General features: G+C 38.8%; 1 protein-coding gene across 1 annotated transcript; it reads left to right on the top strand.

The window, feature by feature from the left end:
- Positions 1 to 1,456: 1,456 nt before the first annotated feature.
- LOC133420823 (myosin heavy chain, fast skeletal muscle) lies at positions 1,457 to 27,729 on the top strand. Its single transcript, XM_061710674.1, has 39 exons — positions 1,457 to 1,660; positions 1,762 to 1,905; positions 2,004 to 2,160; positions 3,343 to 3,370; positions 3,468 to 3,582; positions 3,666 to 3,758; positions 3,841 to 3,904; positions 4,000 to 4,098; positions 4,897 to 5,000; positions 5,083 to 5,221; positions 5,327 to 5,445; positions 5,535 to 5,684; positions 5,769 to 5,939; positions 6,028 to 6,334; positions 6,608 to 6,669; positions 7,147 to 7,234; positions 7,306 to 7,423; positions 7,513 to 7,636; positions 7,713 to 7,849; positions 9,826 to 10,081; positions 10,513 to 10,755; positions 10,970 to 11,146; positions 13,219 to 13,364; positions 14,313 to 14,403; positions 15,435 to 15,824; positions 18,140 to 18,266; positions 18,353 to 18,471; positions 20,271 to 20,467; positions 20,552 to 20,735; positions 21,586 to 21,751; positions 22,404 to 22,528; positions 22,686 to 22,994; positions 25,548 to 25,751; positions 25,841 to 25,966; positions 26,047 to 26,217; positions 26,912 to 27,016; positions 27,104 to 27,199; positions 27,288 to 27,419; positions 27,609 to 27,729. The coding sequence occupies exons 1-39, from the start codon at positions 1,457 to 1,459 to the stop codon at positions 27,624 to 27,626; spliced, it is 5,805 nt and encodes a 1,934-aa protein (XP_061566658.1). The 3' UTR covers positions 27,627 to 27,729.

Below are 27,729 nucleotides of genomic sequence, written 5' to 3'. Positions count from 1 at the left end.
CTTATTACAAGCAAAAAAATCTTGTTCCACCGGCAGATTTTTCTACTTATTTCAAGTGAAAATCTACTTGAAACAGGTGAAAATTGTTGTTTTTTCCAGTGATGAGTCTTGTTTTAAGTGTAATGAGATTTTTTTTACTAAAATGAGACATTTTAACTAGAAATAAGACAAATATTCTTGTTAAGAATTAGAGTTTTTGCAGTGATCCATGTTACTTATCCTGTGAAGGTCTGCAGGTGTTTTGGTCAGTGCTATTATTTGTAATATATTATATTATTTGTAATCAGCACAAATTATTAGTCCCCATATGATAAAATCCACCATCCCCCCTGATTTTTTTTTACAACTCTAGTACTGATTATTAGTATCTTAAATCATCATGTCGTAAGGAATACGCTTTGTTTAAAGGCTATAGTCAACAACAACAAACAACAAAATATGCGTAGCCCTTCCATAAACATCAGTGGCACTAAAAAAGAAACAGAGTGATTATATGTCATGACCAAAAGTGAGTGAGTAGCTCCTGCTGACCAGGCACTCCCACCCTCTATAAATGAGGCAGCTCCACACTCCTGCATGAATCACAGGTGAGGAAACACACTGTGACTTCAGTCAGGTAATATGTGTTGCTTCTTGCTTACCCAAATACAGATAACAACCGGTGGACACTGAGTGATCATTCTTTTTGTCTTTTTTTTTTAAGAATCTTTGTAACAACTTCTGATAATATTCATATTAGGGACTTTCTTGGATCTAAGCATAATTCATGTTTCAACATGAGTGGTATTAAACAATTATTTCCAAGATATTTGGTTGTGGAAGGAATCTAATGACATACAGGACTGTCTCAGAAAATTAGAATATTGTGATAAAGTTCTTTATTTTCTATATTTTAATATTGCTGATTAAGCTTAAGATTAAGATTCCCAGAATATTCAATAATAATAATGTTTGAGATAGGATATTTGAGTTTTCTTAAGCTGTAAGCCATGATCAGTAATATTAAAATAATAAAAGGCTTGCAATATTTCAGTTGATTTGTAATGAATCCAGAATGTATGACATTTTTGTTTTTGTAATTGCATTACAGAAAATCACAATATTCTAATTTTCTGAGACAGTCCTGTAGATAGACTAATAAGGATTCAAATTAAAACAGCTACTGACATAATTTCTGCAAACTGATTCCTTCAACCAACATAGTTTTTGAAGTTTAACTTAAGTTAAGCTGATATATTAGATATTGTAAGCTTTTACATCTTCCAATAATTATGTCAATCTTTGTTTAAAAGCATCTTAAGACATCAACAAATCTGGGACACAGTTCACATAAACTGAGGTAAGATATTTATACAGTAACATACACATATATATTTTATATAAAAACATTATCAAGATAATGTATTACAACTATATTGGAATTAATGAATGTCTTAGTCTTGATTAAACAGCCACCATGAGCACGGACGCAGAAATGGAGGCCTATGGCCCTGCAGCCATCTACCTCCGAAAATCGGAGAAGGAGAGGATTGAAGCCCAGGCTGCTCCTTTTGATGCAAAAACAGCCTTCTTTGTGGCTGATGTTGAAGAGATGTATCTCAAGGGTAAACTGGTGTCGAAAGAAGGTGGTAAAGCCACAGTTGAGACTGACTGTGGAAAGGTACAAAATTGAACAAGTTTCAGGTTGCTTCACCGAATTCTGGATACAAATATCGGTGTACGAAAAAAAACAAAAAAAAAACACGTCTGTTTTCTGTTCAGACTCTCACCGTCAAAGAGGATGACATCCATCCCAGGAACCCTCCAAAGTTTGATAAAATTGAGGACATGGTCATGATGACCCACCTCAATGAGCCTTGTGTGTTGTACAACCTCAAAGAGCGTTATGCATCATGGATGATCTACGTAAGTTTCAACCACCTTTAACATTTTCAGCTTGTAGGTGAATATTTCTATACAGTGTTTATTATCTATTTATTTTGTATGTATGTTTACTCTAACAGACCTACTCTGGGTTGTTCTGCGTGGTCGTGAACCCCTACAAGTGGCTTCCTGTGTACGATGCCATTGTTGTGGCAGGATACAGGGGCAAGAAGAGGATTGAGGCCCCCCCCCACATCTTCTCCATCTCTGACAATGCCTATCAGTTCATGCTCACTGGTAAGTGTTACACTGTTAGCAGAGCCGGATTAACGCAAAGGCAAACTAGGCATGTGCCTAAGGCCTGATTGGCAGGGGGGCCCAGACAGAGGAAAAAATAAATAAAATAAAATAAAAATATTAATAAAAATATATTTCCTTTCTACAATTTATTTCAGTGTTAATACATCAATATTTATTAACTAATTAAAAATGACGTTGTTTACTTTAACGTTACGTTACGTCACCTTAACGCCACTCAGTTAAATCCGAGGGGAGGACTAAGCGGGACAATTGAGCTATCAGGCGTGCAAGGTCTGGTTTATCGTTGGACAGTTTCCAAATGGTTGTGATAAATGTGAAGGGTTTACGTTTGTCTTCTTGTTCCTGTACTTAATCACAGGTGTGAATATGGGCTCCAGGTGAAGGGACTAGAATTTTTATTCACCGAATTCAGGCTCGTTTTCCTTGGATGTCTGAGCAAATTAGTAGAAAAAAAAAAGTGTATGGATCAAATTATTTAATGATTGCTTATTTTTCTACGATGTTTCTGTGATTAAATCTGCTTTTAGAATGCAATCTAGTAAAGAACACCATTCCAGACCAGGAGCTGAGAGGTGATGCTTGTCCATGAAAATAAACATCTTTACCACTACAGCACACTTTGTCTTACTGCAAATTTTATTGGTCTTTGTATATTTGACTTCTTATTTAACTATTAAATTTAATCAACACATTTAATTAAGATTTTCTGCAAAATGCAATAGACTACAACATTTATCTTACTTGCTCTGTTTACATAGCAATGCTGACACCTATTGGTCATTTACTGGTACTACTGTCTTAACAATGACACTCGCAATCGATAAGATAAGGATAATTTAATAGCATTTAATAGAGCGGTGTAATAATCTATAAATAATAAAAATCAAAAAATATACTGATAGACTGTTTAATATACAACACATGACTTATTTTGGAATACAAAGAACCAACTTGACTACGACTATGCTATGTAAAATGTGAATTAACTTTTATCAGTAACTTTGGTAAGTTTAAGATTTCAATTCATAAATAACATCGATGGAGGGGGGCCCAAAAATCACAGTCTGCCTAGTGTAGTCCATTTATTTAATCCGGCTCTGACTGTTAGAAGGTGCCAAAATGAAGGAACAAAAAAACAAATTGTGCTTTATGTTTCAGATCGTGAGAACCAGTCTATCCTGATTACGTGAGTATGGTACAAATTAAAACATTTTGCTTGCTAAATATTTACATTTTCATTGATGATGAAGATGGGCATTTACAATGTGCCTCTTATACCCCAGTGGAGAATCCGGTGCTGGAAAGACTGTCAACACCAAGCGTGTCATCCAATATTTTGCAACAATTGCAGCTCTTGGTGGCAAAAAGGACAAGGAGCCAGTCGCTGGCAAAATGCAGGTGAATTCATGAAGGAGAAAAAATTGGCTAGAAAAAAGTTTAATTGAAAAAAAAGCTCATGAACAGAAAATAATGTCTTACAGGGCTCCCTTGAAGACCAAATTGTTGCTGCCAACCCTCTGCTGGAGGCCTATGGTAACGCCAAGACTGTGAGGAATGACAACTCCTCCCGTTTCGTAAGTGTTCGGATCACCTGGGTTTTGAGACATTTACTAATTGCATTCCTGTAAAAATGCCTATCATTATCTTGTTGTTCAGGGTAAATTCATCAGGATCCACTTCGGCACTTCTGGCAAGCTGGCTTCAGCTGATATTGAAACATGTACGATCCCATATGATGTACTGTACTTAACCTAGTAAATAGGTTAAAATGTGGTTCCAGGTATGACAGTTTTCAATCAAACGTATCATCCACAGATCTGCTGGAGAAGTCCCGAGTCACCTTCCAGTTGTCTGCAGAAAGGAGCTACCATATCTTCTATCAGCTGATGACTGGCCACAAGGCTGAGCTGCTGGGTATGTTAATAAAACTGTAAATTGATTTTAAAAATAAGAGCGTAAAATAAATACTGGAAATCTACTCCATATGCTCTGGAACTGTCCTATTATAGATGCTTTCTGGAAATACGTGATCAAAACAATCTCTGACATTTTAAAATCCCATATTCTTGATCCTGAAGCCTGGATACTGGGAGATACCAGTTCACTAAAAATTACTTATCATAAAAAGTATTTCATTCTGCTTGCAGGCACCGCGGCAAAAAATTGCATTCTTAAAAACTGGAAATCAGAAAACCCCCCAGCACCCAAACAGTGGATCAATGAACTTGGATCATATAGTACTCCAGAAAAAATATTGTATTCCGTGAGAAAAAAAACTAGAGACTTTGACCTTATTTGGGGACCTTTTTTGGATTTTTTGCCTTTATTGGACTAATGATCTGAATCATCTACTATATTAATGAATGTGTTTACACATGACTTAATTATTTAATTTATTATTCATTTTTGTTCCAGTATTGATAGACATATGTTAAATGATGTAATCTATTGACCATATGAGGGAGGGAAGGGGAAAGGGGTGTGCTGTTTTTTTTTTTTTTTTTTACTTTTTTTATTTACTTTACTTATTTTATTTTTTTAATTTATTATTATTATTATTATTATTAATAAATATTGATAATTATATTGTTATTGTAAAAAAAAAATCTCTTTTTTTAATACCCTCAATAAAGATATCTATACAAAAAAATAAAAAATCAGAGCGAACGATATCAGGAAAATATCTCAAGCTTTTGGTTTCCACTCTTTCAGAGGCTCTTCTGATCACCACCAACCCCTATGACTACCCAATGGTCAGTCAGGGTGAAATCACTGTCAAGAGCATCGATGATGTAGAGGAGTTCATTGCAACAGATGTAAGATTATGTATTGTGTTTTGTTGATTTTCATCTTTCCTTTTAGAGAGATTTTGTAATGAAAACTTGCTTTCTCTTGCAGACAGCTATCGACATCTTGGGCTTCAATGCAGAAGAGAAGATCAACATCTACAAGCTGACTGGTGCTGTGGTGCATCATGGGAACATGAAATTCAAGCAGAAGCAGCGTGAGGAGCAGGCTGAACCTGATGGCACTGAGGGTAACTGACAAAATAATTGCATGCTCACTGTGCAGATTGTCCAGTGTGGAAAAAAACATTTGGATTTGATCTATATTTAGCCTCCATTTTGCTTCTGTCCATTAGTGGCTGATAAAATCGCCTACCTGCTGGGCCTGAACTCAGCCGATTTGCTGAAAGCTCTGTGCTACCCAAGGGTCAAGGTCGGAAATGAGATGGTCACCAAAGGTCAGACCGTCCCCCAGGTTAGTAAAAGAACGCAAAATAAATCTTGTTTTAAAAAGAATTTTGAAATCAATATAGTGAGAATAATTTAATCGATGTCTTCCTGCAGGTCAACAACTCTGTCTCGGCTCTGTGCAAGTCTATCTATGAGAAGATGTTCTTGTGGATGGTCATCCGTATCAATGAGATGTTAGACACAAAGCAGCCAAGATCATCCTTCATTGGAGTGTTGGACATTGCTGGATTTGAGATCTTTGATGTGAGTTACTGAAAAATTATTCCTAGTGTTTTGATAGTTGAAAGACATTTTTCAATGAAATGAAATACCTTTTTGTAATTACAGTTCAACAGCTTGGAGCAGCTCTGCATCAACTTCACCAATGAGAAACTGCAACAGTTCTTCAACCACCACATGTTTGTCCTGGAGCAAGAGGAGTACAAGAAAGAAGGCATTGAATGGGAGTTCATTGACTTCGGTATGGACTTGGCTGCCTGCATTGAGCTTATTGAGAAGGTACGTAACCATGTTATTAATGAGTTCATGTAAAAATGATAGTAGCTGCTTTTTGACTGTTTTAACATAAAATATGAATCCTTCTTAGCCAATGGGCATCTTCTCCATCCTTGAAGAGGAGTGCATGTTCCCCAAAGCTTCCGATACAACTTTCAAGAACAAGCTGCATGATCAGCATCTCGGAAAGACCAAGGCCTTTGAGAAGCCTAAACCTGGAAAGGGCAAGGCTGAAGCTCACTTCTCCCTGGTCCACTATGCTGGTACAGTGGATTACAACATCACTGGCTGGCTGGACAAGAACAAGGACCCACTGAACGACTCAGTGGTGCAGCTCTACCAGAAGTCTGCAAACAAACTGATGTGCTTATTGTATGCAGCTCATGCTGGAGCTGATGGTAAGACATAATAGTGAGCGAGAAAGAAAAATCAATCAGAGAACTTTTAAATTCACCATATTTACACTTTCCATAAAACATGTGCAACATGGAGCCTTTAAATACATTACAATAAAGGTGCAATACGTTTGCAGTTACTAGTATGAAAGTATATCAAAATCACTTGGTGTAAGTTTAGAAACAAGGTGAACATTACGTTTTAGTAATGAAGTCTGAAGTTTTGTTTCTGGTTCCTTCTTCATTTGATTGAAATTTTGTGTTTTTTTAACACAGATGGCAAGAAACACGGGAAGAAGAAGGGTGGTTCCTTCCAGACTGTGTCTGCTCTTTTCAGGGTATGTTTTACTTTTGTATCTATGAAAAATGAAATGCATATATTACTGTGAAGAAGTCTTGGGCCAGTTCTAATTTTTATGTTTTGTCAATGTTTAACCATCCATATTTAATTTTCAGTTTCTCAAGATAAATACTGAAAGCACCAGAGCCTATCTCTCTCAAATCAAAATTAAACCTTGTCCTAAATTATGTCATTGGAAAAATATATATGTGACATAAATCTGTGCTTTGTTCAGAGGGAGGTCACACCGAAAACATTTTTTTCCCACTATATTATGTTTTACTTTGTGTACAGACTGTCACTTAATTTTTACCTGGAGGAAGACTTTTCTTTTAAGCATTTGTCAGTACATGCGGATATCATTAAAACTTTGATGAAATAGCAAAACTATTAATTGTGCTATCACTTTTGTACAGTAATTTACCTCATAATTAAACAATTCACTAAACAATAATATCATGTGTACAATGTACAGGAGAACTTGGGCAAGCTGATGACCAACCTGAGGAGCACTCATCCTCACTTTGTGCGTTGCCTGATTCCCAATGAATCAAAGACCCCAGGTAAAAAATCCTGATTTAAATCTACAGTCATAAAAAGGAATATTTGAAACTAAAACTTTTCCAATAAACAGGTCTTATGGAGAACTTCCTGGTCATCCACCAGCTGAGGTGTAACGGTGTGCTGGAGGGCATCAGAATCTGTAGGAAGGGCTTCCCCAGCAGAATCCTCTACGGTGACTTCAAGCAGAGGTGATGGAAGTTTCTCCAATGATACTGAGTCTCACAAACTATGACAACAAAAGAAAAAAATACAAAACCAACACCATTTTATCATACAGATACAAGGTATTGAATGCCAGCGTCATCCCTGAGGGACAGTTCATTGACAACAAGAAAGCTTCAGAGAAGCTGCTGGGCTCCATTGATGTGGACCACACTCAGTACAAGTTTGGACACACTAAGGTACATTTCAGTTGGACCATGTGAATTATTTTGGACATGATGACGGACATGCAATACTGTGCATGTTACAATCTAGGTGTTCTTCAAAGCTGGTCTGCTGGGTGCCCTTGAGGAGATGAGAGATGAGAAACTGGCTGAGCTGGTGACCATGACTCAGGCTCTCGGCAGAGGATATGTCATGAGGAAAGAGTTTGTTAAGATGATGGAGAGGAGGTACAGATATTGTACAGATTAGGGATGTCCCGATACCATTTTTTTCACACCGAGTACGAGTATGAGTATTTTAATTTGTGTACTCGCCGATACCGAGTACCGATACGATACTTCTACCACAAAAATAACTAGGCTAAAAATGCAATGAAAAATGCAATGAATTGGAAGACAGGTTTTATTTGCAACAGAAATTAAATTTTAAACAAAACTCAGCCAGCTGGGCTTTCCTCCGCGCTTTAGTCTCATCGCAGGTACATGAACTGAGCATGTGCGGTGCTTCACCTGAAGCCGTCCGTGTGAAACAACATAAACAATCAAATAGAATTTAAAAAACAGGCTAAATGAAATGATGTTACACACTCTTGTAACGTAGGTGGCGGTATGCACCTTAAAGTTGGTTGCGATCCGCCAATAAAACAGAGAAGAAGAACAACATAAACAATCCCATTGTTACAGTCCGGTTATATAGAGTTAGGGTTGCCACCCGTCCCGTAAAATACGGAATTGTCCTTTATTTGAGGAAAAAAATGATGCGTCCCGTATTGAACTAATACGGGACACGATTTGTACCGTATTTTCATTAACTTTTACACCATATTCTAGTTGAATTATTGAAATAAATTAACCTTTACACCATATTCTAGTTGAATTATTGAAATAAGTTAACTTTTACACCATATTCTAGTTTAATTATTGAAATAAGTTAACTTTTACACCATATTCTAGTTGAATTATTGAAATAAGTTAACTTTTACACCATATTCTAGTTGAATTATTGAAATAAATTAACATTTACACCATATTCTAGTTGGATTATTGAAATAAATTAACTTTTACACCATATTCTAGTTGAATTATTGAAATAAGTTAACTTTTACACCATATTCTAGTTGAATTATTGAAATAATTTAACCTTTACACCATATTCTAGTTGAATTATTGAAATAAGTTAACTTTTACACCATATTCTAGTTGAATTATTGAAATAAATTAACCTTTACACCATATTCTAGTTGAATTATTGAAATAAATTAACGTTTACACCATATTCTAGTTGAATTATTGAAATAAATTAACTTTTACACCTTATTCTAGTTGAATTATTTAAATAAATTAACTTTTACACCATATTCTTCACCTGTAGCTATATTCTACACCTTGGCTGATGTGCATACAGTAGCATAGGAGGCTATTTCAGTTGCTAGTATGGTTGTCTGTCTCTACAGTCATGCAAGTTCAATGCTATTAAAGCACTTTAAACTTTAAATCAAAGCATTTTGTTTTTTCATATAAAATAAACACATTTTTATTCAGTTTAGAAGTTTTGGGGCTTTTTTTTGGCTCCTGCGCTGCTGAAATCGGGTGTCCCTTATTTCTATTTCTGAAAGGTGGCAAGCCTATATAGAGTGATACCCGTGGGTGAGACTGGCAGTGCCGTTTCAGGCAAGATAGCGACAATGAATGTAAGCAGGACGTCAGCAGGGTGGACATATTTCAAAATAAGGGACGACGACAGAAGCAAGACAGACTGCGGGCTGTCGGCGCGGCTAACCGGCTAACGCGGCTAACCGGAATGTAACAATGGGATTGTTTATGTTGTACTGTGAGTTACGGGGAGTGTTTAATAAAGTTCCCTGTGAGTAAGGGTAATACTCAACCGTCCAGTTTGTATAATTAAGGAAGATAGAACAAACTGAAACATGGAACAGCCACAGAGCAGCTGCTCAGCCAGGCTGCCAGGCCCAGGGAGCCGCGGGGCGACTCAACATCTCCCCCTAGCTGCGCTAACCAGTAACTACAAGTATCGGTGCGTGGTATCGGAGGATTTTTGCGAGTACGAGTATATGAGGGCAGTATTGGCCCCGATACCGATACCAGTATCGGTATTGGGGCATCCCTAGTACAGATGTTAACCTTAGTAGTAAGTCACATTACAAAAGATATGACACATTCATCATTTTTCTCTTTTTTGCCAGAGAAGCTATCTTCACCATCCAGTACAACGTCCGCTCATTCATGAATGTGAAAAACTGGCCATGGATGAATCTCTACTTCAAGATCAAGCCTCTTCTGAAGAGTGCTGAGACTGAGAAGGAGCTCCAGAATATGAAGGAGAACTATGAAAAGATGAAATCAGACCTGGCTACAGCTCTGGCCAAGAAGAAGGAGCTGGAGGAGAAGATGGTTAGCCTGGTGCAAGAGAAGAATGACCTGCAACTCCAAGTGTCTGCGGTAAATACACAGATCTGTATAAACTGTAATGTAAGGATATATATGGATGATGATTGACGGACGGGTTTTCAAACTGGGAGAAAAAGATATTGCATTACATGACCCTTCCTCTTGATGACATTTTTCTATTTAACGACTGAAGACACCAACTGTGGTTCTGCTGAATACAAGCTCAACAGTTCAGGAGACACACTCCATGTCTATGAAGCCACGATGTTAAACACCAGGCAGAATATATTTTTCTGCTTAAGTAGCCATGGACACTACATGTAAGAATATCTCATATAGAGGCATAAGAATCTCAAATATGATACTCATGAGTCAGTGTTGCTATTGAAACATGACAGGCATTGGATTTTGCATATTTTGCTTCTAAAAAAGTGGATGGTCTGAATTCAACATAATAACTAAATCATTTGTTTGAAATACAGGAAACGGAAAATCTCTCAGATGCTGAGGAAAGGTGTGAGGGGCTCATTAAGAGCAAGATCCAGCTTGAGGCCAAACTCAAAGAGACAACAGAGAGACTGGAGGATGAAGAGGAAATCAACGCTGAGCTGACTGCCAAGAAGAGGAAGCTGGAGGATGAATGCTCTGAGCTGAAGAAAGACATCGACGACTTGGAACTCACCTTGGCTAAAGTGGAGAAGGAGAAACATGCCACTGAAAACAAGGTTTCAATCAGTTAGACGTAAACATAGCATTCAAACAGAAATGCAATCATTTATTGTAAATGTCTTTACCTGTTATGATGACAACCCCTGCCTCTCGCCTGTAATGAGCCGGGATCGGCTCCAGCAGACCCCCGTGACCCTGCAAAGGATAAAGCGGGTATAGATAATGGATGGATGGATGTTGGGATTACATTGTTTTATATTAAATTTATAGGTGAAAAACCTCACTGAAGAGATGGCTACTCAAGATGAGTCCATTGCCAAGCTGACCAAGGAGAAGAAAGCTCTCCAGGAGTCCCATCAGCAAACACTGGATGACCTGCAGGCAGAAGAAGACAAAGTCAACACTCTGACCAAGTCCAAGACAAAGCTGGAACAACAAGTGGACGATGTAAGAAAATTATTTGACTTTATGGTTCTACCTTGTATTTACATTATCATAGTTTTGTTGTTTTCAGTGATTTACATCAAATATGATTACCGTATTTTCTGGACTATAAGCCGCACCTGTATATAAGCCGCATCAGCTCTATTTTTAAAAAAACAATAAAAAGAAAGATATATAAGCCGCACCCGTATATAAGCCGCATCCGCTCTATTTAGAAAAAAAGATATGCAAGCCGCAGATATTTATGTTGTTAGATTAGATATATACTACATGTACAGAAGGATTTTGAACTGTAAATGATGTACATGTTTGTACCTAAATAGATATTTCCTAACAGTGTCTTTTAACACAGCAGCAACTTTGCTGATTAAAACGGGACAGAACCAAGAGAAAATAACCAGTATTTATTCATCTATTTATCAGTTTGAAATCTGCTTCTACTTCTATCTGCTAAAGAAGAAGTAGCGTATTCTTCTTTGCATTTATTTTGTCTTAGTTTTTATTCTAATTCCGGTTAGCACTCCCCCTAGCGGTGGAAGAAAAATCCACAGAATAGCCGCACCTTTGTATAAGCCGCATGGTTCAAAACCTATGAAAAAAGTAGCGGCTTATAGTCCAGAAAATACTGTGTACGGCAGCACAGTGGCTTAGTGGTTAGCACTGTTGCGTCACAGCAAGAAGGTCCCCGGTTCGGTTTCAGGCCCGGCAGAGTCTTTCTGTGTGGAGTTTGCATGTTCTCCCCGTGCTTGCGTGGGTTTCCTCCGGGTACTCCAGTTTCCTCCCACAGTCCAAAAACATGCACGCTAGGTTAATTGATGATTCTAAATTGCCTGTAGGTGTGAGTGTGAGTGTGTCTGGTAGGAATGGGCGATATTTTACCGTTCACGATAAACCGTCAAAAAAATTCCTCACGATAAAAATTTGTCATCTCGGGGTAAAAACGATAAATTCCTGTTGATGATGTTTTTGTGTAAAACTGATTTATGGTTCTGTGTTAAATCAACGCACAACGTGAAGGAAGGAAGGAAGGAAGGAAGGAAGGAAGGAAGGAAGGAAGGAAGGAAGGAAGGAAGGAAGGAAGGAAGGAAGGAGAGAGCAGGAGGAAGGAAGGAAGGAAGGAAGGAAGGAAGGAAGGAAGGAGGGAAGGAAGGAAGGAAGGAAGGAAGGAAGGAAGGAAGGAAGGAAGGAAGGAAGGAAGGAAGGAAGGAAGGAAGGAAGGAAGAAAAGGGGAAGGGAAGAAGGAAGGAGAGAGCAGAAGGAAGGAAGGAAGGAAGGAAGGAAGGAAGGAAGGAAGGAAGGAAGGAAACAAGGAAGGAAGGGAGAAAAGAGGAAGGGAAGAAGGAAGGAGAGAGCAGAAGGAAGGAAGGAAGGAAGGAAGGAAGGAAGGAAGGAAGGAAGGAAGGAAGGAAGGAGGAAGGGAAGAAGGAAGGAGAGAGCAGGAGGAAGGAAGGAAGGAAGGAAAGAAGGAAGGAAAGAAGGAAGGAAGGAAGGAAGGAAGGAAGGAAGGAAGGAAGGAAGGAAGGAAGAAAAGGGGAAGGGAAGAAGGAAGGAGAGAGCAGAAGGAAGGAAGGAAGGAAGGAAGGAAGGAAGGAAGGAAGGAAGGAAGGAAGGAAGGAAGGAAGGAAGGAAACAAACAAGGAAGCAAGGGAGAAAAGAGGAAGGGAAGAAGGAAGGAAGGAAATGAGCCTGAAAGAATGAAAGGAAGAAAGAAAAAGAAAGGAAAAAATGGATAAATTCCCATTGATGATGTTTTTGTGTAACAAACATGGTGGATCTGAGAGCGAGATAGATTTATAGTTACAAAGATGGAGTTGAATCGGTATTTTTTTATCATCATTTTAATCGTTATCGGGATAAATGCCAGAAATTATCGTGATACATTTTTTAGTCCATACCGCCCATCCCTAGTGTCTGGTTGTTTGTCTGTATATGTGGCCCTGCGATAGACTGGCGACCTGTCCAGGGTGTCTCGCCTGAAAATAGCTGGGATATGCTCCAGCAGACCCCCGTGCCCCTGCAAAGGATAAAGCGGGTATAGATAATGGATGGATGGATGATTATCTGTCATCTGACAGCTTGAAGGGTCACTGGAGCAAGAGAAAAAGCTTCGTATGGACCTTGAGAGATCCAAGAGGAAGCTTGAGGGAGATCTGAAACTGGCCCAGGAATCCATCATGGATCTGGAGAATGACAAGCAGCAGTCTGATGAGAAAATCAAGAAGTATGTTTTATTCATTACTTGTTTCTTTTGTTACTCCTCTCAGGAAACATGAATCAGAGTTATAACCATCCCTTTAGACACAACACTTTTAAGTTGGAACACTGTTCGTCACTCACCTACTGTAATTTTGTGTGTAAGTGAGCTGACACTGATACCAACAATGCTTCTTCCACTCTGTTCGTTCGTTCGTTTTTATTTATTTCGAACATGTATAAAAAAAAACAAGAAAAAAAGATAAGAGAAACAAATACAGGTGGGCATTTCACCACATAAAGAAGAAAAAAAAACACATCAAAAAACATATTTCAGTTACATGTTCGAAAAGGAGTGGGAGGAAGTATAAACTTATTTAATCCCACCCCCTTTCCACAACTAAACATAAATTATATACCTGTATTTACGTTTTATACTATACACTAATTTGTATAAATAAATATATATAATTTTTACAAAAATAACCTGTTTAATACCAAATGTAAGCTCTATCATAAATATAATATACAGTAACTATGATATAAATATAATATGACTATGATATAAATATAACTATGATATAAATATAATACGTATATCTATACAAACATACAAAAACAACATGACGAAATAGCAAAACACACACAGCTGCTGATCTTTAAACACAGTCTTCATTTTTATACCTCAAATAAACTATGTCTTTATATTTCTTCTTAAATTGTTTTATGTTTGTACATTATTTTAACTCCAAATTTAAATCATTCCACAGTTTGATTCCACAAACTGATACACAAAAACTTCTTTTTGTTGTACAATCATCTGTGATGATTCTGTGGTGCTGTCCTACTGATGCAGCACTGATGTCCTACCTCCGTTTACATGTGTGAATTAGCAAAGAGTAATAAAAGCAATTTAAGTTGAGTTTTTTTTTTGTTGTCCCAAACAACTGCCTTAAACGCTGTTTCACTTTTCCAGGAAGGACTTTGAAATCAGCCAGCTCCTCAGCAAGATTGAGGATGAACAGTCCCTTGGTGCTCAGCTTCAGAAGAAGATCAAGGAACTCCAGGTAACATTTCATGTTTATATTAAACTCACTGAAAACGGAATACTCTTCAGCAGTGTTGGGTGTAACGCGTTACAAAGTAGGCTAACGCGTTACTGTAACGAGATTACATTCGCCAGTAACGCAGTAATGTACCGCGTTACAGTTATAATTTGGGTAATCCCGTTATAGTTACTCTAAGACAAACTTTAAGCTTTTCAGCTACATGTAGAACGGGACAACAGAAAAGAAAATCAAGCTTGCCTTTCATGCGTCTTCACGCGTTGCGCAACACTTGTCTGATTTAAGGCTGATTTATGGTTCCGCGTTAAATCGACGCAGAGCCTACGGCGTATGGCACGCGGCGACGCACACCGTACGGTGCGCGGCGCCGCGTACCGTACGCCGAGGGTTCTGCGTTGGTGTAACGCAGAACCATAAAACAGCCTTTAACGTGATCTTACGGGATTTTACAGGATTTTACGGGACTTCTGGTGCTGATCTGGGCACTGCAGTAAGGACTGTCTCAGAAAATTAGAATATTGTAATAAAGTTCTTTATTATCTGTTATGCAATTTAAAAAAAACAAAAATGTCATTCTGGATTCATTACAAATCAACTGAAATATTGCAAGCCTTTTATTATTTTAATATAGCTGATTATGGCTTACATTTTAAGATTAAGATTCCCAGAATATTCTAATTCTTTGAGATACGATATTTGAGTTTTCTTAAGCTGTAAACCATGATCAGCAATATTAAAATAATAAAAGGCTTGCAATATTTCAGTTGATTTGTAATGAATCCAGAATGTATGACATTTTTGTTTTTTGTAATTGCATTACAGAAAATCACAATATTCTAATTTTCTGAGACAGTCCTGTATATGTTGTTCATTGGCAATCGAGTTATGGTGCAGCTCAGGTGATATTGCGGAGTAATCCAAAAGTAATGTAATGTAACTAGTAATATGTAATGGATTACTTTTTTGAGTAACTACCCCAACACTGCTCTTCAGTCAGTAATCTCTCCTCACATTATGATCATCAACTCTAGGCCCGCATTGAGGAGCTGGAAGAGGAGATTGAGGCTGAGAGAGCTGCTCGGGCTAAGGTAGAGAAGCAGAGAGCTGATCTCTCAAGGGAGCTTGAGGAGATCAGTGAGAGGCTTGAGGAAGCTGGAGGAGCAACAGCCGCTCAGATTGAGATGAACAAGAAGCGTGAGGCTGAGTTCCAGAAGTTGCGTAGGGACCTTGAAGAGTCCACCCTGCAGCATGAAGCCACTGCAGCAGCTCTCCGCAAGAAGCAGGCCGACAGTGTTGCAGAGCTGGGAGAGCAGATCGACAACCTCCAACGTGTCAAGCAGAAGCTGGAGAAGGAGAAGAGCGAGTACAAGATGGAGATTGATGACCTCTCCAGCAACATGGAGGCAGTTGCCAAGGCTAAGGTTAGGATTTCTCATGAATATGAATGATAAGTACGCTGCACCTGTTCTTGTTTTGATGTCAGTTTGAAACTTGAATCCTATTGCTTTTTTTTTTTTTTTTTTAAATGGACAGAAGTTTTTATTCTGAAACCTTCCCAGTTTTACTTGATTTTAAAGGTATTGTGACATCATTTTTAACATGCTTTTAACACTATTAAAAGTCTTGGGCAACATCCCTCAAATGTGTCTAAAAGAGTGTAACAAGAAAAACTTCACTCTAGTAATCTTTTCCTGGCTTTTTATTACAGTGTTTTTTTGCGCCGTGAAAAATGCTTCCTTTCCCCCCTTTTCCTGTCAATCATTGCTCCGCTCCTCCTCCAAACCTCCTCCTCCTCCAGCCATACGCTCACAGCGGCGTCGGAGCGACAGGCGAAGCATGCACGGAAAAGCAGGAGGGCGAACCACAGCAAACAATCATAAAAATAAAGGCATGCAAGCAGCACTGTCCCCTTATCTTAAGTCCAGTCAGTGGCCGCGGGTCTTCTTAGCAGTTTTCCTCCGGTGATTAGAACAAAAGAGGCGTGTTAAGCCTCATTTATGGTTCCGCGTTAAATCGACGCAGAGCCTGCGCCGTAGGGTTCAGCGTATAGTGCGCGTCGCCGCGTAACCCTTCGCCGTAGGCTCTGCGTCGGTGTAACGCGGGACCATAAATCAGCCTTTATGGTGCGCTGGAGAGGAGAGGAGACAGGGAGCTGGGTGGAGGGGGCGGTGATTTAGCGGATCGTTACGTAACGATCCGCCACCAAACCACATGCGCCGTTTTTGCACAGTTATGCGGAAAATCCCAGAAAGCACACAATACACTGAATGTTAAAAGTTCGTTGTTTTTTGGGTGTAATTGATGTCAAGACACCCAACAAAACACAAAAAATCAAGAAAAATGTGTTTTTCATGTCACAATCCCTTTAAACTGTGATATCTGTATCGCTTAATAATAATGATGTAAAAATAACTCACGATGATGGAGGTGATACATTTACCAACAATAAACCATAAACATATCTATCCAAGCAAATTAAAATTATGAAAGAAATCAAAGAGTAACAGAAACAAAGAGAGGAAGAGTGAAACATGTATCCCATTGTAAAGTGTATTTAAGTCAATACATATAATATATTATTGCTCAGATTTGACTGAACATAATTACCCTCATGTGTTCACTAAGAAAGGGATACTGCAGGATTACCAACTAGCACAAATAGTAAGGAAATTCATGTTTGGTAGATTATTTCTTTGCTGTAGCCAGTACTGGAGTTGAGGGGGGATGAGGGGGGATGGCATCGCCCCCTGAAATAAAAATGGTCAAAATCATCCCCCCAGTAAAACTGCCATCCCCCCTTTCCATCACTTATGTCATTTCATCGATGAAAGTGGTTTTACTGCTATTTCAACATTTAGACTCATCACCAGAAAAATAATCCTATTGTATATATAATCCTGAGTATTTTATTTTGTAATGTACCGTATTTTCTGGACTATAAGCCGCACCCGCTCTATTTAAAAAAAAAATAATTAAAAAAAGATATACAAGCCGCACCTGCATACAAGCCGCATCCGGTTTATTTAAAAAAAAAAGATATGCAAGCCGCAGATATTTAGTTTAGTTAGTTTAGTTTATTGTTTTGCACAGTTTTTAAAAATATACAGGAAATATCAATGATAAACACTATAGGTGCAGGAAGAGGCAAAAAACCCAATGGGCTTATTTGAAGCCTCCACCGAAGATATTAAAATTTCATGTCAAGATTAACATACAAAAAACAGAAAGTATAACTACACAAAAGTGATGGCAAACTAATAATGCAATATATAAATAATAAAGAATAAAGACAAAAAATAAGTGTGTGTGAGTGTGCATGGGATATTGTTTTTACAACTTATATTGTATTGATTCCTGAGCAAATAAGACTGTACATGTCACAGTATTTATGTTGTTATATTAGATATTTACTACATGTACAGAAGGATTTTGAACTGTAAATGATGTACATGTTTGTACCTAAATAGATCCTTTCCTAACAGTGTCTTTTAACACGGCAGCAACTTTGCTGATTAAAACGGGACAGAACCAAGAGAAAATAACCGGTATTTATTTATCTGTTTATCTGTTTGAAATCTGCGTCTACCTACTTCTATCTGCTAAATAAGAAGTAGCGTATTCTTCTTTGCATTTATTTTGTCTTAGTTTTGATTCTATTTCCGGTTAGAGCGCCCCGAATGAAGTAAATTTGAACATTTGAAAAACCACAAAAAATGTCCTTGTTTTGTGACTGTAGGGTAACTTGGAGAAAATGTGCAGGACTCTTGAGGACCAGTTCAGTGAGATTAAAGCCAAAAATGATGAGCACGTTCGCCAGCTGAATGACGCTAATGCACAAAGGGCCAGACTTCAGACTGAGAACGGTCAGTGACTCTGAAAAAGACACTGTCCAATCGAGGATTTCATCAGTGACTGATTTTCACTAATTAAATAACTCATCACTGTACAGGCGAGTTTGGTCGTCAGTTGGAGGAAAAAGAAGCTCTCGTTTCTCAGCTGACCAGAGGCAAACAGGCTTTCACTCAGCAGATTGAGGAGCTCAAGAGACACGTTGAGGAGGAGGTCAAGGTATGAAAATTAAACCGCTTTTAGAGATTTACTTATTAAGGTGTGCATAAAGAATATAAGTTGTTACATCTGGGAAATCTCATCAAATACTCACACTTATGTCTATTGTATAAAATCATTCATGGACTTGCTCCTCCTGTACTGAACCAGTTTATAAAGGTTTATAAAGGTGGCATCAACATCCACACGGAGTGCAGCTAGAGGAGATTGTGTGGTCCAGTTTAGGAAAAGTGCTTTTAGCCAGTCTGCATTTTCTATCAGGGCTGCTCGTGAGTGGAACTTCATACCAACTGAGATTAGAAACCAATCAAATTATTCTTCTTTTAAATTTTATTTAAAAAAGTGGTTAATTAGTGGTCAAGGCTGTCAACATTGAATTTTAGTGCGTAATTTTCCTGGCTTGCTGTCCTGCCTGTCAGTGTTTGTCTGATGCCACCTGTCATGTTGCCTATTAGTTTGTCTAGTTACACTGTTGCTTTTTGTGCATGGCTTTTTATTCTGTGTTTAGTGCTTCTGTCTTGCTTGTTTTTGGCCTGTTAGTGTGTTATTGTGTCTTGTGTTATTAATGCTGATGTTACTGTTGCTGCTTCATGTTGTTTCTGTTTTCGTTTGTAGCAATTGTCTGTTGTTGAGCTTATGTTAACCTGTGTGTGTATTTATTTTAGCTTAGTTTCTTACCTTTTAATATTTATTCTGATATAGCCTTTTTATTCGGAAATGTTTTATTGATTGTATTTTAATAATTTTTCTTTTAGGTTGACTATTTTTACACCAGTCCAGGGACGGCAGATGCAAAATAGCCTTATTGGCTAATTCTGGCACATTTTATCAAATCAAATCAAATCAAATCAAACTTTATTTATATAGCACTTTTCCTACAAATAATGAAACACAAAGTGCTTAACAGAAAAAAAAAACAAGAAAAAACAAATAAACATAAAACTTATTAATGCCCCCCCCCCCCCCCCCCCCCCTCCCCCCCCCTCCCCCCCCTCCCCGCAGACAAAAGCACACTACAATTCACCTAAATTCCTAACACACACAGACACGCACGCAGACACAGGGTGTAGACATGGCTAGGCACAGAGGATCCAGGTGAGGAAACGGTAACAGGGAGCCGTCCACGCCAGGAGGTCTCATAGCCCGCAGCTACAAGGGGGGGGGGCCCACAGAGACCATCCCGACCCGGACGGATAGAGGAGTCCACACCACAGCGGTGAAGCCGTGGTGCAGAGCTCCACAACCATCCAGGCCAGAACGACCCCCAGGACGACCCCCTGCAGGCCAGAGTCACTCCCAGCATGGAGGCTCCCCATGAGGAAACACTGGAGATAAAAGCTACAAGAAAACAGGATAAAATACACTAAAGGAGTTTATAAAAAACATAAAACATACAAACATAAAATCCTAAAAGTATGTCTAGAAAGTAAGACATTAAAAACTAAAATAATAAAACAGTAAAATGTATAAAATAGACCATAAATAACAACTAAAATATTTAGATAAAACATTGAGATTAAACAAAAATAAAATACGATAAGAAAGGATAAACTAAATATAAAACAGAGCAGTAAGATTCAATAAAAATAAGGGTGAGCATAAGAAATGTAAAAGAGTTAAATGAGTCAGTTAAAAGCCTGATTAAAGAGATGGGTCTTGAGCCTCTTTTTAAAAGTTTTGTTTAAATGTGTTATTAATGTGCATTGTCCCCGTTATCTAAACCTTTAAATAAATACATATAAAATTACACTAAACATTACAATCCAGCATATTAATGTAACAATGTGTGTGTATTACAGGCCAAGAACGCCCTGGCCCATGCTGTCCAGTCAGCCCGCCATGACTGTGATCTGCTCAGAGAGCAGTTCGAGGAGGAGCAGGAGGCCAAGGCTGAGCTGCAGAGATCAATGTCCAAGGCCAACAGTGAGGTGGCTCAGTGGAGAAGCAAATATGAAACGGATGCTATCCAGCGCACAGAAGAACTGGAGGATGCCAAGTATTTACTACGACGTCTCATTTAAATCCCACTGGAATTGTCTTGTTTATTGTTGACTTTTTTAAAGATATCTCACCTTGACAGGAAAAAGCTTGCTCAGCGTCTGCAGGAGGCTGAGGAATCCATTGAGGCTGTGAACTCCAAGTGTGCCTCACTGGAGAAGACCAAGCAGAGGCTGCAGGGTGAGGTGGAGGACCTCATGGTTGATGTGGAGAGAGCCAATGGTCTGGCTGCCAACCTTGACAAGAAGCAGAGGAACTTTGACAAAGTAAAATGTTCATCTCTGAATTAAAATTACTTTGGAATCTGACAAAAGATATATACCCAGTACTCGAGTTGTAAAAAAAAAATCAGGGGGGATGGTGGATTTTATCATATGGGGACAGATAATTTGTGTTGATTACAAATAATATAATATATTACAAATAATAGCACTGACCAAAACACCTGCAGAAATACTGCAGGAATGACATAGCAGCAGTTAAATGCAGCCTTCTGTAAGCTTTAAATATCCACTGGGCTTACATCAAATACATCAAAACACAACAATAAAAAACACTTTTCTGAACTTATCAATATGACTCTGTCCTTCACAGGATAAGTAAAATGGATCACTGCAAAAACTCAAAATCTTAACAAGAATATTTGTCTTATTTCTAGTTAAAATGTCTCATTATAGTAAAAAAAATCTCATTACACTTAAAACAAGACTCATCACTGGAAAAAACAACAATTTTCACATGTTTCAAGTAGATTTTCACTTGAAACAAGTAGAAAAATCTGCCAGTGGAACAAGATTTTTTTTGCTTGTAATAAGAAGATAAATCTTGTTCCACTGGCAGATTTTTCTACTTATTTCAAAGGAAAATGTACTTGAAACAGGTGAAAATTGTGAAATAAGTTATTTTTGTATTGTTATTTTTCTGGTGATAACTCTTCATTCGTTGATGAAATGACATAAGGGATGGAAAGGGGGGATGGCAGTTTTACAGGGGGATGATTTGGACCGTTTTTATTTCAGGGGGGATGCCATCCCCCTCATCCCCCCTCAACTCCAGTACTGTATATACCCTACGTCAAACAGCAATTAAATATGATGCTACTGTATATACATCCAGGTCCTTGCAGAATGGAAACAGAAGTATGAGGAGGGCCAAGCAGAGCTGGAAGGAGCCCAGAAAGAGGCTCGTTCTCTCAGCACTGAGCTGTTCAAGATGAAGAACTCCTATGAGGAGGCACTGGATCAGCTGGAGACCATGAAGAGAGAGAACAAGAACCTGCAGCGTACATTCAATTTAAAACCATATACCGTATTTTCCGCGCTATAAGGCGCACTGCATTATAAGGTGCACCTTCAATGAATGACGCATTTAAAAACTTTTTCCATATATAAGGCGCACCGCATTATAAGGCGCACTAAATATATGGTAAAATACCGTACTATAGTGGCTGGGGTTGAGTTACGTATCTACCTGATGGAGCTGTGCTACAGGAAATGCTACAAAATCCTACAGCAAATGCAAAAAAAAAAAAGAAGAAAAGTACCGTATGTTAAACTTTATTAACAAAATAAAAACCAGTTTTGCTCCGTCTCGTCAAAGTCGCCATTATGCGAGTCAGCGTCGCTGCTGTAGTCTTGTACGTCTGTGACGATTCCTGACGTTTTTAGCGCCATTACTTCGGCGACACCAACTACATTACCCACAATCCCCCTGACTACAGTAACAGAAATTACCGTATTGATCATATATAAGACGCACTGCCAGTTTTTGAGAAAATTAAAGGCTTTTAGGTGCGCCTTATAGTGCGGAAAATACGGTAAATTAATAGAAGTATTTATGATATTAGTCACAATATTCTACGTACATACTTGCACTATGTTTAAAGTAGTTCTAGGAAATGTCAATTTTATCTCTTCACATTATTTTACCTTCAGAGGAGATCTCAGATCTGACTGAACAGATTGGTGAGACTGGAAAGAGCGTTCATGAGCTGGAGAAAGCCAAGAAGAGTGTGGAGACAGAGAAGACTGAAATTCAGACTGCACTGGAGGAAGCTGAGGTATGACAATAAAAACTTCACCGACAGTCACAAATGACACAAATACGTTTGTGAGTGCTTAAGTTTGGGTTAATGAACTTTCTCTAACAGGAAATATAGTTTTTATAGTAGTAATATAGTTTTTAACATAAAATGTCCCTGTGTAAATTAATTCAAGGGTACTTTGGAGCATGAGGAGGCCAAGATTCTGCGTGTGCAGCTTGAGCTCAACCAGGTCAAGGGTGAGGTTGACAGGAAGCTGGCAGAGAAGGACGAGGAGATGGAGCAGATCAAGAGAAACAGCCAGAGGGTGATTGACTCCATGCAGAGTACTCTTGATTCCGAGGTCAGGAGCAGGAATGATGCCATGAGAGTAAAGAAGAAGATGGAGGGAGACCTCAATGAGATGGAGATTCAGCTCAGCCATGCCAACAGGCAGGCTGCTGAGGCCCAGAAGCAACTGAGGAATGTCCAGGGACAGCTCAAGGTGAGTTTGCTGTTAACGCTGAGTTTAAATGAAACAGCTTTGGAGTAAAGACAATTTAGACTAAGACTACGTTCACACTGCAGGCCTTAATGCTCAATTCCGATTTTTTCCCATATCCGATTTTTTTGTGTGGCTGTTCACATTATCTTTTAAAATGTGTCCTATATACAGAGCTGGGTAGAGTACCCAAAAATTGTACTCAAGTAAAAGTACTGTTACTTCAGAATAATGTGACTCAAGTAAACGTAAAAAGTAGTCATCCAAATAATGACTTGAGTAAAAGTAAAAAAGTACTTAGTGAAAAAACTACTCAAGTACTGAGTAACTGTTTAGTAACGTCTGATTTATTTTGTTAACACAACCATTCAAACAGACAAAAGTACAAAATAATCATCTTCAGGCAAATTAAATCAATAAAATTAATTAAAATTAATAAAAAATAGCTTAAATTAAAATAATCTTAAAGTAAATTCAAGTACTTTAATAAATGATAAAATAAATAAAATAATAACAGAATAAAAAAATAAATTAAGCAGAAGTAGCACAAAATTTCAAGCCTTTGTACTTTTCTTTTTTAACCAGCAGAACTAGAACAAGCCCATGAACTCATAGAAACTCTGTGTGTGTTTGAGTCTGTGTAAATGTGACAAAACATGCAAAAACAAAATTTTTTCCCAAAGAATCACCCAGTGATGTCATGAGATTGACGCGTACGTGGATAAAAGGGATAAAAGAAAAGTAACAGCTCAACGTAGCCTAATGTAGCGGAGTAAGAGTAACAGTTTCTTTTTCACAAATCTACTCAAGTAAAAGTAAAAAGTATAGTGATTCAAAACTACTCCTAAAAGTACAAAATTTCCCAAAACTTACTCAAGTAAATGTAACGGAGTAAATGTAACTCGTTACTACCCAGCTCTGCCTATATCAGACTGGAGTGTGAACGCATCGCGGCCCTGAACTGACCCGCATGCGCAGAGAAACAATAACAAAGACATCACACGCAGCACGCCGTCATACGGCGGTAAACATGGAGGCAACAGAAGTGAGCGTACATGGGTACATTTTGAAGTTGTTGTGTGGTGGAAGCCGACGAAACTGTGAGCAAGTGTTAATGAAGAGGAGAAGGAGGAGAAAGAAAGCCGCATTTTTAATTTCAGGCTCTTTATTTTCCTCTGGCACTGCAGCCACGTCCTTCTGTAGCCGCGCTCGCACATTTCTTTTGATATGCTCTCAAATACGGACCGGTTACGATAAGACCCCTCTAATTTAGCTTGTATAGCAGTGTCCCCCCAAATACTTATAAGGTCCAAGACCTCACTGTCCCTCCACTGATTAGCTCCATCGCCGCCAGAGGTGGACAGAGTACTCGACCCCAGTACTTGAGTAAGAGTACAAATACTACTGGTCAAAATTTACTCCGTTACAAGTAAAAGTAGCTCAGTCAAAATATTACTCGAGCAAGAGTAGAAAAGTACTTGCTTTTAAAGGTACTTAAGTATCCAAAAGTAAATGCTTTAAAATGCTTCTAAATTAATTTAAGGATCTTTTAACTCTTGTTTCTGAGAATTGGATGTTGAGTTGTTGAAAGCAGAGAGGTAGTTCTGCTGCGGCAGACACAATAAACATTTGAAAATAAATGTCTGTGGTTTGTCTGTGCCCTCGTTTTTTACTTGGTCGAACTCAAACATTGAGTTAAGATACGGCCAAGGATTTTGTGAAAGTCCCTGCTCCGAGTCCGGCTCATTATCAGACTCAGACGACTCAGCGGATTGTCTTTCTTCTCCTGACGCAGGCGTAGCCATTGTTGCGGCTCTGTCTTGACTTGTTGCGGCTCTGTCTTGACAAACGCAGGCTACTTTGGCGGTATCGTTTTGAGGAAGCTTGACGTATTTCCGCTTTACGTACATCCCAGTGGAGAGCGTGCACTGTGATAGGTCTCCTCCTTTGACAAAAACAGCTTGTGTCCAATAGGATTTTAGGGAAGAAGAAAAAAGAGCAGACCTGAAAGTAACAAGTACTTTTCAGCCTTCCTAGAAATTTACTCAAGTAAAAGTAAAAATATTTGTCTTGGAAATGTATTCAAGTAAGAGTAATAAGTACCAAAGAAATCTAATACTCAAGGTAAGTACAAATCCTCTGGATATGTACTTAAGTACAGTACTCAAGTAAATTTACTCCGTTACTGTCCACCACTGATCGCCGCTATCCTCCATGTTTGTCTTGACCTTTTCCGATCGCTTCCGAGTGACTCCCGCCCCCGCCAGCACAGTATTATGACAACGGTCGCTCTCAAGTGACGTCAAAGTCGCATTAATTCCGACCTGGCTGTTCACACTGAGGTCGCATTGCAAAACATCAGACCTGTATCCGATTTAGAACCACATGTGGAAGCGACCTGAATCTGATTTGAAAAGATCAGATTCCATGTGACTTGTGCTGTTCACACTGTCATAAACAAATCAGATCTGAGTCACATATGAGCAAAAAAAATCGGATTTGGGTCACTTGGAAAGTACAGTGTGAACGTAGTCTAAGTCTCACTGTCATTGTCAGGATGCCCAACTGCACCTGGATGAGGCTGTCAGGGGACAGGAAGACATGAAGGAGCAGGTTGCCATGGTGGAGCGCAGGAATGGTCTGATGTTAGCTGAGATTGAGGAGCTGAGAGTTGCTCTGGAGCAAACAGAGAGAGGACGTAAAGTGGCTGAGCAGGAGTTGGTTGATGTCAGTGAACGTCACAGCCTGCTTCACTCTCAGGTTAGTTTTCCAAAATGCATAACAACCATGTGCCCTAAAAAATGCAAGACAAAGAAACTGATGGTGCGTCATCTTGATCAATTTTTCAGAACACCAGCCTTATCAACACCAAGAAGAAGCTGGAAGCTGACCTTGTGCAGGTTCAGGGTGAGGTGGATGATACTGTTCAGGAAGCAAGAAATGCTGAGGAGAAAGCCAAAAAGGCTATCACTGATGTAAGTTTACATCTCAGAAAGATTGATATTCTTTTTTTATGTTTAATGAATGCTTAATTTCAAAATATTCATCCTTTCAGGCTGCTATGATGGCTGAGGAGCTGAAGAAGGAACAGGACACCAGCGCCCACCTGGAGAGGATGAAGAAGAACCTGGAGGTCTCAGTCAAGGACGTGCAGCACCGTCTGGATGAGGCTGAGAATCTGGCCATGAAGGGTGGCAAGAAGCAGCTCCAGAGACTGGAGTCCAGGGTATGTTTTGTATTTAACAAGAATACCCCTTATTTTCCTTAAATGTATTTATAATGGCAAAACATTTTATCTGCGTGAGATTACAGTGTTAATAGCTGAATGAGTCAAACAGTGTTAGTGCGTTTGTGGGCTAGTTTTTCAAACCATCGCTGCTCCAGTTCAATGCAACCACCAGCATAAAGTGTACGACGCCAGCTGCTACGGTTTTCCGCCATCCTTTCCCAGCTAGATGTATCGACATTTAACGCTTTCATATCGCGTTTCGCGACATCCTTGAAGTGAAGAAGTGAACGTCCTCTCCTTCGCACACCCTCACAAAGCTCGCCGTAGAGGATGCACTTGGGCAGCCGGTAGTCTGGAATTCTGTGCAGGTGACCAAGCCAACGGAGCCTTCTGATCTTCAGAGTTTGGAAGAAAGATTTGCTGCCAGCCCGTTTCAAAACTTCTTCGTTCGTGACCCTGTCCTGCCTCTTAATTCCCTGTATGTGCCTTAGGCAACGCATATGGAAGGAGTTCAGCCTTTGTTCTTGACGGGCATATGTTGTCCATGTTTCCGCACCATATAACATTATACTAAGAATGCAGGATTCATAATTCAAAAAGGCATAATTAAATAAATACATTCTTAGGAATGTATTTATAGATCCTCTATTATAAAAGTAAACACTTTAACTTTTGTGTCATCATGAAACAGGTTCGTGAGCTGGAGTCTGAAGTTGATGCTGAGCAGAGGCGTGGAGCTGATGCTGTTAAAGGAGTCCGCAAATATGAGAGGAGAGTGAAGGAGCTGACATATCAGGTATACAGATGATATTTCAACAACAATGAACCTACTGCTTTCATTCAGCTTCAGCAGTTCATTACTCACATTTATTTATTTCTATAGACTGAGGAGGACAAGAAGAATGTGCACAGACTTCAGGATCTGGTGGACAAGCTGCAGCTCAAAGTTAAGGGTTACAAGAGACAGGCTGAGGAGGCGGTAAGTTAAAATAGTGTTTTCAGTTTAGGACAGCAAAACCAACATTAATTGTGTTGTCACTAAACTGTAACATTCAATACCCTCGCAGGAGGAGCAGGCCAACACCCACATGTCCAGGTTCAGAAAGGTCCAGCATGAACTGGAGGAAGCTCAGGAGCGTGCTGACATCGCTGAGTCTCAGGTCAACAAGCTCAGGGCTAAGAGCCGTGACCATGGAAAGGTAAGACATCAAGAGTCTAAATATGCTTTAGTCAATATCAGAGAGCCTCTATGAAATAACTCTTTTGAAATGCCATTCTTTGATTTATTTATTTTTTAAACATGTGTTATTCTGTTACATTACAATGTAAGTTCAACAAATATTGGGTTGCAATCGCTCAATAAATGTATTTTCTTTATTTTCTTCCAGGCTGACACTGCTGAATAAGAGACTACATCTGTTTGGAACCTTTGACAGACTTCATAGAATATGCTGTTGACTCATCTTCCAACAACAAATCAATAAAATAAACAGTTATAAATCCAAATAA

This window comes from Cololabis saira, chromosome 20 (genome assembly GCF_033807715.1).
Source record: "Cololabis saira isolate AMF1-May2022 chromosome 20, fColSai1.1, whole genome shotgun sequence".
Lineage (NCBI taxonomy): Eukaryota > Metazoa > Chordata > Actinopteri > Beloniformes > Belonidae > Cololabis > Cololabis saira.
The sequence above is the reverse complement of the archived record's forward strand: the minus strand, read 5'-3'. Positions and strand labels throughout refer to the sequence as shown.